Genomic DNA, 10,566 nt, shown 5'->3' with positions numbered 1-10,566 from the left:
TCCTAGGGCTCAGGGTGGAGAGTGCAATCGAGAGGTACTGGCTGTGCACTGCCAGAGTGCTGCTCTGTCGATCTGTTTCCCAAAGTCTGTGAAGTTGTTGGTTACACAGACAAAGTGGCTCTCCCCAGTCAGAATTACAACTTAACTAACACCACAGTAACTACTTCCGGTGCAAACATTTCATGTAAAGGACAACAGGCCAGGCTTGTTACCAGAGCTGTCATAGTTAAGGCAACTATAGGGTGCCTCTGAAATGCTGCTCCAAGGAACCCTCGTCTTTCATTCTTGCTCTAGGGACCTAGCTCATACTTTCCAAGGTCTTGTGTGTGCACCGATGCTCAGAGCTGACAGTGACCTCATGCCCAAGAGTAGAAGGTTCTACTGCAAGCAGGTTCCTCCTAGCAAGTCCTTTCCCCCATGAATAGTTTTAGTGGCCAGGCATCAAAGCATACTACCTAGAACAACGGTTTGAGATGCAAGCCAGAGTGTGTCCCAAAGAATACCAGGAACATCCTTAAGCAGACAGTGAGAAAATCAAAAATTTTAAACAGGAAAGGAGTGGCCAGCACAGCACTATCCAAGTCACATTCTCGGGGACTGTAGAGGAGCCCAGAGTAGGGGTGTCAATGAGGTGAATAACAGGCTTGAAGTAGAATGTGAGGTAGGATTGGGGGGCCCCCCCGAGGGTGAAATTCTCAGGTTGCCTCCTACAGGGTGTAGTAAAGGGAGGAGCTCTGGGGAGGGCACGTCTTTCAGAGGTGGGGTCAGAGGAGGAGCTTGCGAGGTTGTATTCATGGGAGAGCCCTTATAGTGGGGCCACTCTGAGGCTAGGCTTAGGACACGAAGGCCAGCCACTTGCCCAGCTCTACAAATAAAATGCTTTCTTTATTTATAGTCTCTCCAGGTCCCAGATCCCCTGCCGCCCTATCCCAACCTCTCGAGAAGAGGACTGATTAGTTCCAGAGGAGCCCGGAGAGGCTGGTCCACCAGAGGTCATCCCGACGGCTGCAGGTCCTGAGTAGCTGGGCCAGGTAGAGAGCAAAGGCACGAGGCCCTGGGCACCTCATCCCAGGGCAAAGGCCAGGCCCACCGAAGAAGGCGGCATAGGGTGAGCTCACCAGGGTCAGCTCCCTGGGATCAGGTCAGGGTCTGTACTGGCACCACAGCTCTGTTCATAGGAGGGTGGAGCCTCTGTGGGGAGAAAACAGGATCTACAAGTGGTTCAAGGCATCCTCATTTTCTCACCCCAGTCCCTGTCATTTCCACTCACCATAGGGGTAGCCCCATGAACTGTACTCTGGGGGGAGGATCAAGGCGCTGGTGGTGGGTACTGGGCCCCCCGAGCCTTCTGCAAAGTAGGGGACGGTGGCACCTATAGAGATGCACAAGGGAGGGTGCAGAGAATGGCCAGCAGGGCTTCCAACCTGAACACAGGGATCAATGGTGGTGACAGACACAGAACCCAACGGAGCCGACAGTGGCTGCTGCTGCTGAGAATGACTCTTGGTAGAGAGGGCAACTGCGTCTGAGAAGTGGGGGCCACTAGCCACGGCCTCAGCCTCTTCCTGGGGTGGTGCAGAGGGCACCACTGGGGACAGGGCCCCAGGAGAAGACCCTGGGCCTGGACAGGGGCTCAGTGGGGTTTGGTTCACAGCAATATTGCCAACAAAGAGTGGGAGTGTCACAGTGGCTTCAGGTGCCTTCATGGAGACCTGGAAAGAATGCAGGTATTGAGGAGTCAGGCCAAGGTCGCCTAGCCTCAGGCCGCCCAGCCCCGGACAACACCAAACCTGTAGGTAATAGTCGATGTGGATAAGGCTGCAGCCAGGCAGGGCTGACTGGGGCAGGGCAGGCACCAGGATCTGTTCTTGCCACTGAGCACGCCTCCAGGCCTTGACACCCGTACCCTCCACCTCTGCAATGGTTCGGACATCGTAGATCCAGCGCTTGGCCTTATAGGATACCTTCTAAGGAAAGACTGGACTGTGAGCTCGGGCAGGCCAGCAACCCACCCTTTCTGTCCCATGAGAAAGGGACAGGCTCAGGGAGCCAGAGGGCTCTGACCTGTAGCAAGCTGGCCACCACAGGGCTGGTGTCCTTGCCTGACTGGTTCTCAATGTCAGCCTGCAGCCGAAGCACCTGTCCCACCACATAGCCACGAAGGTCAGTGCTAGCTGTGAGAACCACATTGCCGGTCTTCACCAGCTTGTAGGAGAACTTCTTGGTAGTAGAGGCCACGTTGGGTTGCTTGAAGGGAAAACGGGGCGGAACTTATCAAGTGAGCACAGAGTGCATTCCTGTGGCCTGGGGACAGGCCCTCAGGCTGCAGAGTCTGGCTGCCTGGCCTGAGAAGGTTGAAGGTAACAAAGGAAGCCTCTGCCCCATCCTCACCTCAATATCTGGGATGCTGTTCAGGTTCAAGGGGCTCAGGATGTAGAACACGAGGCTACATTTGTGATCCTTGGAAAAACGTGGAGTGTCGATGGAGGCCCTCACCTGGTGCACAATCTTCCCAAAGGGTCCCTCAAAAGATGTGGGTGCTGTGGCTACGGAGAGAACAGGGATTGGCTGGCACCCAGCACCTCCCACTCATAGGTTCCCACCATTTCAAGGCTGCTGTCCCTGCAAGCTTTCCACTCACCAGGAAGCAGGAACTGAAAGGGGAAGTTGTGCTCTCCAGCCGGCAGACTTCCTACAGAGACAAGGAGGAGGTGGGAGCAAACCAGAGGAGATCCACAGTGGCCACAGTGCCAGACCAGAAGTAGGCACTGCAGCCCACCAGTCCACACCACCTGTCTCCAGCACTATAGCAGCATGACCAGAGCAGAAACTACAGGCTACATCCATGGGTTTGGTTTAAATGACAGTGTGTGGCTGGAAATGTAGTTGGTAAGAGTGTTTGCCTAGCATACACAAAGCTCTGGTTCAAGTCCAAGGACTGCTACATAAACCAGATATGATAGCACACTCCTGGGAGACAGAAGCAGGAGAATCAGAAGTTTAAGGGCATCCTCAGTTCAAGTCCACCTTGGGCTACATGAAGCCCTGTCTCAAAAATGAATAAATACAAAATTTAAAAATAAAATTAAAAACAAAACAGGAGGGTAGTTGAGGATAGAGGACGGGGTGAAACAGCCATACCAAGGGTCAGAGCCCACCCAGACCCAGTACCAGAGAGTAGGATAGAGTGAGCATCCAAGAGACAGTCGTTGGGAGGGGAAGGGATAGACTGACCCCACTCCAGGCAAGGGCTGCCCCTGTGATCACTGCTGGCTCCCACACTCACCCTTGTCAGCCAGTGACAGGGAGCTGTTGAAGTAGCTCTCCTCCACCACCCATGCCCCATCGTTGGCCTTGTTGGAGACCCCACAGGAACCCATGCAGGTCACCCGGATAGCTGTAAGGGGAAGGGTGGCATAAGCCTAAGCCAGCTGATAGCCTAGGCTCCTCCCTGTCCCCAGCACAGGAATTCATGTAGGGCTGGAAGGACCCATGGGTCAAGCAGCTGCACCAGCAGAAGGACCTGGGAAGGCCAAGATGCAAGCAGCCTGTCATCTTCCCAAGAATACCTCCTGGCCATCCCCAGTAGTGGTGTTCTCCCAGGGAGCCAGGCTGGCAAAGAAACTGATAGGCAGTGTTTCATCTGTCCCACAAACACAGTGGGAGGCCGATAATCTCCTAGATAACCCCTGGGCTACCCCCAAATTGGTTCCTTCAGCCTCTAGCCAGACCTATAAAAACCCAAGGTACTCTGTTTTTCATGATGCAAATCAGTTAGGCCAGGAGACGCCCCTTCAGTCTCAAGAAAGCTAATGCCAGCCCTCTCCCTGCAGGAATGCAGTCAAACCTGTCTGAGCCAGTCAGCCATCTAGTACCGGAAGGCGAGCCCAGACTTACTGCCTGGGCAACAGTGCCCAGGAGGCTAACTTTCTACACCTTGAGGAGGCTGGCCCTCCTCCACCAGTGGGAGTACCCAGCCCGGACCCACTAGAGACAGAGTTCAAATTCCTCTAACAGACACATCCTGGGCCCACTGTGATCAGGGAGCCATAGGGGAATGAGGAGGTACAGCTGAAACTGATCACAAGGGAGAAGGCTCAGGCAAGGTGGTAGGTGGGAGCCAATGAGAGGGCCCCTGAAGTGACACCCTTCTCCCTGCAGGGTTGGGTCACAGTTTCAGCACTGTTTCCAGACTTACTTGACAGGGTCACGGGAAGGTAAGACTATTCAGACTCTTTCATCGTCGTGACAAAGCCACCAAGCAGGAGGAACAAACATATCCAAGTACCTAGGAGTTGACTACACCTGCCTCAGTCTCCCTCCATCGTGGTCCAGGCATCCTGCTGGTTACCACCAGAACACTTAGCTTCCTTCTATAAACCTTTGGCTCACCCTCAACTCATCCAGCTATCCACACGTGCACTTCCGAATCACCTGTTCCCACTCTTGAGGCGGTCCTGAATTCCTGCTGTACCACTCTGCCCCTTGGAAGTGCCAATGACTGACCGACCGTCCCTCACCCTCCATGTCAGCCCAACCTTATCACTCTAACCTCCCACCTGACCTGAAATCCACACTTCTGACATGGCCTCTGAAGTCAAACCACCAACGATTCCCACCCTGGAATCTGAACACCAGGGGCATCTACAGGCCAGCAAATAGTTTTTGAGATGATAGGGGTAAGAGGAGGCTCAAAAATCTGCTGGGGGACACAAGATACTTCACCAAGGGTACATCTCTCTAAGGATGATTGGCCCCTTAGATACATTAGATACAAAAAGAAGTATGGAGGTCTCAGCTTAGTCCAGATGCTGCCATAGTGCTATCAGGACCCCTACAGTGAATGGCACAGAGCTATTCAAATTCTTCATCCTCAATGTATGAGCAATAACTGGTTGCTTTAGCTGTTCAGTGTAAGGGTGGTTTGTTATCTGACCTTTTTGTAGCAGTAGATAATTGGAACCGATACCCAGCCATACTAGAAACCAGGGAAAACCCAGGTAACTGACATGTTTACTCATCAGGATGACAACTATTGAGCACTTTGACCCATGTTGGGGTGGGGATGGGGAAGTAGACTCCTTACACCACCAACTATAAACTGACGAACTTCTTGTGCTCGCATCGATCGATACACGCCAGGACACCCATCAGCTCTCCAGCCCTATACTATTTCATCAGGAGTCTCATTGCACTGCTTATAACAGCAGCCAAGCACCCAGTATGGACTCCCCACAGTTCAGGCAAAGAAGTACGGGATAGGTCAGACTCTGATCTTCCCAATGCCAGGCATTTTCCTCCTGGGAGGACCCTGACCATGTGACCAGCCTCTAGCCACCAAGGTGAACACATCCTGTGCCATTCACTCTCCCACTAGAAATGATTGAGGAAAAGGGTTTGGAAACAGTATGCCTGCTGCTGCCCCAACAAAACACCTGAGGTTGCTCCTTTGTCTCAGTAGGGTCACAATCAAGGTGTAAAAATTCCCCCAAGAAAATTCCTCAAAGATCCCCGTTCCACTGGCCAAGAACAGTGCCAATTCAGCCTGAGAAATGAGGAGCTCTGAGCATACTAGGTGGTCTCTCTGCTGCTGCTGCTGCTGCTGCTGCTGCTGCTGCTGCTGCTGCTGCAAGGCGCTGGACCCTGCTCTCTTTGTGTTGGGAGAATTCCCACAGAGCTAAGGCTAGTTCGATTCCGGAGTGTAGTGTTAGCACCTAGCTTTAATCTGTCTTTTGTGACTGCTACCTACCTTTTGTCTCCCAGTACCCTCTATGTATGTGCATCTTGTTTGAGAATTTTCTAAAGGTACAAAGCCTATGCAAATTTGATTGAGGAAGAACCCAGAATACCGAATGTGCAGAGAATTTGCATTTGGCATTGTCCCTTTGGGAAGCTTAGACAAGAGGTTTTGGGGCACGAAGATTAATTTGGTAAAGGGTGTAAATTGGAGAACAATAAAAGAGCCCTTTGGAGATGGGCAGTGGTAGTGCACGCCTTTGATCCCAGCACTTGGAAGGCAGAGCCAGGCGGATCTCTGAGTTTGAGGCCAGCCTGGTCTACAGAGTGAGATCCAGGACAGGCACCAAAACTACACAGAGAAACCCTGTCTCAAAAAAACAAAAATAAACAAACAAATAAATAAAATAAAAACAAAAAAATAAAAAGGCCCTTTGTTAAGGTACAGTGGACCAGTCCAGAGACAGAATCCCCCCGGCAGCTGGGAAAGGCTAAGCTCATCTTTGAGGTACCTCTGTCTCTTGATTACATGGACCCGCATGAACACCCACACCCAATATACACCACTTTTTTTTTTTTTTTTTTACAGTCTGCACATGCCTGTGATGGCAAGACTAGGCAGGTTGGAGGCAATCCCATGATAAAAGATCCTGATTTCCTTTATTTCCTGGCTCTCAGTGTTCCTGCTGCCTTTCAGTAATATCACAGTCCTACCCCTCCACTCTCATGCCAAGGGATCTTCTCTGGGAGGTCACCATGGTCCTCTCACCAGCTCACACCCTGCAGCATAGCCAGACAACCAGGGAAGTGTGTTCTAGCAAGTCCTCTACTACTGAACATTAAGTGGCAGCCTGCAGAACAAGTATAAAAAGGTGTCATCCAAGTATAAAAAGCACTTCCGAACAGTGTTCACAATTACAATAAAAGGCAGGCACCAAACTGACCAGGGACCACCAAACTGGCAGGTGTTCACCATTGGAGACAGGACGCTGATTTGTTTTGGTTTTCTTTTCTTTCTTTCTTTCTTTCCCCACCCCCCACAAGACACAAGGTTTCTTTGTGTAACCTTGGTTGTCCTGGGACCAGCTCTGTAGTTCAGGCTGGCCTTGAACTCACAGAGATCCACCTACTTCTGCCTCCTGAGTGCTGGGATTAAAGGTGTGTACCACCACTGCCCAAAGGCTGCTCTGGTTTTCTAAAGAAAATCATGGTGTGTGTTGTGTTCCACAGAGACTTCTGGAACTTTCTTCCCTCAGGGGTGCTTCTACCTGCCCAGTAGCTTCCTTTCAGGCACCATGATAACTAAGACCTCTCCATTCCTCTCCTGGTCCCATGGATCTTGAACCTGACCGCCCCCATCAGCTACCACATTCTACCATTAAATCGGTGCTTGGCCTGCTTCCAATTGTATCACAAGAACAAGCTCCCTCTTGGTGTCCTGTGAAGACATAGCTGGTCTATGAAAAATAGAGAGAGGGCTGGAGAGACTTAGGGGTGAAGGGCACTTGTTGCTCTTGCAGAGGACCCTGGTTCCTTTCCCAGAACCCACACGATGGCTCATAACCATCTTTAACTCCGGTTCAAGGGCATTCGATGCCCTCTTCTGAACTCCAGGGGCACACAAGCAAGTAGTGCACAGACATACCTGCAGACAAAACATGCACACATGTAAAATAAAATGAATAAATCTAATTTAGAAAAGGAAAGAAAAAATAGGGAGACCTAGGTGTGGTGGTGCACACATGCAACCCCAACACTCAGAAACCTACATCAGGAGGATTACAAATTTGAGGTCAGTCTGGGGAGCCCAGAAAGTGCTGTGTCTAAAAAAATAATAATAATAAAACAATTAAAAAAAAAAACAGAAAAGAAGAGGGCTTGGAATCAGCTCTGTGATGAGCACTTATCGGGCATACAATAGGCTCTAAATTAAATTTCCAGCACCTGAAAAGATTCAGAAAAAGAAAAGCACCGGGCGGTGGTGGTGGTGCACGCCTTTAATCCCAGCACTCAGGAGGCAGAGGCAGGCGGATCTCTGTGAGTTCAAGGCCAGCCTGGTCTAAAAAGCAAGTTCCAGGAAAGGTGCAAAGCTACACAGAGAAACCCTGTCTCGAAAAGCAAAAACGAAACAAAAAAGAAAAAGAAAAGAAAAACAAGTAGGAAGATCACCATCTGATCCAGAATTGGGGTATAGTGAGTCATAAGAGAAAACCACAGTGGGTCCTGCCATTCCCCAGGGTCTAGAACACTATTCATTCCTCACCTGTGAGACACCTAGTGTCCTCGTGGATGGGTGCCAACCTCTGTCAATCATTAGACAAGCATTCAGTGAACAAGACTGAGAACCCTAAGGAGGTAGAATTCTTTGAGAATATGGGAGCCTTCTCTACTGGCCCTAGCAGAAACTCAACAAGTGTCCTCTGAATGAAGGAAAAGAAAAGAGCCATCGTTATTTCCATCCCAAGCAGGACTTCAGGAAGTTCCAGAGTGGCCTCTACACACACACACACACACACACACACACACAAATGCCAGCAATCTAAATAATCCACCTTCTAGCCCATGATCCTGGGCACTTTTACAATTGGGACCATCAGCTAGAGCTCTCTTAGCCTCTGTAAGGTCAGCTGTCCCTTTACTCACTCCTTATCCAATACAAGGAGGTCATGAGATAGCTCATCCGTATACTGTAGTTGGCAATAGCCTGTTTACCCCAAGCTCAGCCAGGAAATGACAGAAAAGAAAAACTGAGTGGCTAGTTCTAAATAGATCTCTCTTCTCTGTACTGTATTCCCCAAGCCCACAATCCTGTGGCCTGCACCATATCCCCTCAGCCAATGTGAAGTTTTCTTTACATTTCTCATACCTTCTTGGGTCCAGAAGGAGCTGGCCTATCACTGCTGTAGCCTCTACAAAAGCAACATCTGCTCTCACCCAGACCACAAACTCTAAATAGGGATAAGCAAAGGAAGGCAATGTGATCCTGACCAGGAGCCTCAACAAGATCTGGGCCTGACAGGCACCTACAACCCAGTTTCCTTCTAGACCTAGATAACACCAGGCCCAGGGTTTCAACTGGGCCTAGGATGGCTGAGGAGGATAGCTATCCATCCTCAGCAGACACCAGCTGTGGTTTTGGCCAAGCAGCCAGGTAGTTCTCACAGAAGGCAAAAATAAGAGTAGCAAGCTGAGACACCCATACAGTTTTTGCACTCGGTGCCAGCGGCTAGACAGAGGCCACAACAGTGCCCACCTGACCCTAAGAGCTCAGTCATCAAATCCCACACAGGTCCCTCCCTATTCGTGGATCCAGCACAGAGGAGGCTGCGCTTGAGAGCCCAGTCAATGGCAAAAGAGTAATCTAATCCCTAGCCCCAGAGTCTCAGACATATGCATCAGCAGAGGGCTCAGCTCAGCTCAGCTCAGCTCAGCTCCAAGGCCTTAGGACAGGAGCGAGGAGATTGCTAGGACTAACAAGACCCCTTGCCAGCATCCACAAGCTTTAAGAAAGTCTTAAGCCTTAAATTGAAAGCAAAAAAGGTTCTCTGTGGATCCTGCTGGGAACCTGCACACTTGGACCAGGACTGTCTTTGAAGAGGAAGGTCCTGCATAGTAGCCTGGAGGCGAGGAAAAGAGAGGACCCAGAGCATACTAGGTTCCAGGTGGGGGACCAGCAGGTGCAGAGTGCAGCGGACCTTGGACACCTGAACAAGGGAAAACTGGAGGCCTGCATACTTCTACCTCCAGGGTCGCCTGGGCATAGTGAACAAGCGCTTAGGCCCTCACACAGACTCTGGCCTCCCCTAGGCAGACAGCACAGGATGGGACAGATGCGGAAGGACTGGGCCACCGAGCTGTCTGCCCCGCCCTGGCCTCCCAGCACAGCCGGACCCTGGAGTCTGCAGTTCCGTCGTAACCCAGGGCTCCCTGGAGGCTGAGAACCCAGTCACGGAGCCCACCAACCACATGGTTTTGGAGAGCCCCGCCCCACCGCAGGTGAGAACGCTTCTACCCGCTCCCCCGAGGCGACCCCGCGCCCACCTCGGAAGGGCAGTGGCGCTCCCAGGCGCACGCGCACGGCCCCAGCCAGCGGCTCTCCAGGACTGTAGACGACGCGGCCCTGCCTCAGGCGAATCTCGAAGAGCTGCACCCTCCCCATACCGCGGTGTCCCGCGCCGCGGTCAGACGCCTGCTAGGGCTGAGGCTTGGAGGCCCGCCCCGTCCCCCTCCCCCGACAAAGGACACGCCCAGGCTGCAGGACCCGCCTGGGCCGGAGAACTAGCCGGTGCCCCAAGACCCACCCTCTACCCAAGGACACGCCCCTTTCCCAAGACCCGCCTTCCCCAGGGCTGGTCCCTGATTTGAGGACACGCCCATGGCTGAGAACACGCCCCCACACGGACCCGCCCCTTTCCCTAGACTTGCGGCCCTAGAACACTAGCACCTCCTTTCAACCGCTCAGTCCTAGTCCCACCCTCCCAGACCAGCGGGCTTGGCTACCCACGGTGCGGGCCCGTACGCTTTAGGCTCAGACCCTATTGGGATCCTTGAGACCTCTGCTGCTCACGGGTGAGGCCAGCTCACCTGTTGCCGGGCACCCATTTTCAACGCTAGGTGATCACGAGGAGTTCTCAGTGCTCAGGCAGTAAGGGTTTATGCCCCACGGCCATCGTGCTCTGCGCACTGCAACCGTACCGCGCTTCCTAGGGTGTGAGTAGAGGCCCAGAAAACAGGTGCTGAGTAGCACAGGCATAGAGCAGCCCGCGCTCAGGACAGGAACAAGAGACCCCTACCGGGTTTGGGGCCTGGAGCAAGCGAGGCTGCTGAGAC

The 10,566-nt window shown here is 52.2% G+C and overlaps 1 protein-coding gene across 3 annotated transcripts; it reads right to left on the bottom strand.

The window, feature by feature from the left end:
• Window positions 1-866: 866 nt before the first annotated feature.
• On the bottom strand, window positions 867-10,034 carry Arrdc1 (arrestin domain containing 1). Of its 3 annotated transcripts, XM_052724568.1 has the most exons (8): window positions 9,778-10,031; window positions 3,287-3,397; window positions 2,642-2,692; window positions 2,392-2,546; window positions 2,065-2,247; window positions 1,791-1,967; window positions 1,271-1,712; window positions 867-1,191 (listed from the first exon to the last, which is right to left on the bottom strand). In XM_052724568.1, exons 1-8 carry the CDS (start codon window positions 9,893-9,895, stop codon window positions 1,124-1,126), a joined length of 1,305 nt encoding a protein of 434 aa, XP_052580528.1. In that variant the 5' UTR covers window positions 9,896-10,031; the 3' UTR covers window positions 867-1,123. The 3 variants fall into 3 exon arrangements, with proteins under 3 accessions (XP_052580528.1, XP_052580527.1, XP_052580529.1); XM_052724567.1 differs by having other exon boundaries at window positions 1,271-1,967; window positions 9,778-10,033; XM_052724569.1 differs by lacking the exon at window positions 3,287-3,397 and having other exon boundaries at window positions 1,271-1,967; window positions 9,778-10,034.
• Window positions 10,035-10,566: the final 532 nt, after the last annotated feature.

This window comes from Peromyscus californicus, unplaced genomic scaffold (genome assembly GCF_007827085.1).
Source record: "Peromyscus californicus insignis strain IS unplaced genomic scaffold, ASM782708v3 Scaffold_7__1_contigs__length_154581171, whole genome shotgun sequence".
NCBI lineage: Eukaryota > Metazoa > Chordata > Mammalia > Rodentia > Cricetidae > Peromyscus > Peromyscus californicus.
This window is presented reverse-complemented; position numbering and strand designations above follow the sequence as displayed.

Excerpts from the sequence above, each read along its gene's own strand:
- Arrdc1 (XM_052724567.1), bottom strand. The coding sequence starts at position 9,895 with ATGGGGAGGGTGCAGCTCTTCGAGATTCGCCTGAGGCAGGGCCGCGTC. Across the intron at positions 3,398-9,777 it reads AGCGCCACTGCCCTTCCGAG|CTATCCGGGTGACCTGCATG; the intron begins GTGGGCGCGGGG and ends TTCCCCTTACAG. Across the intron at positions 1,192-1,270 it reads TTCATGGGGCTACCCCTATG|AGGCTCCACCCTCCTATGAA; the intron begins GTGAGTGGAAAT and ends TTCTCCCCACAG.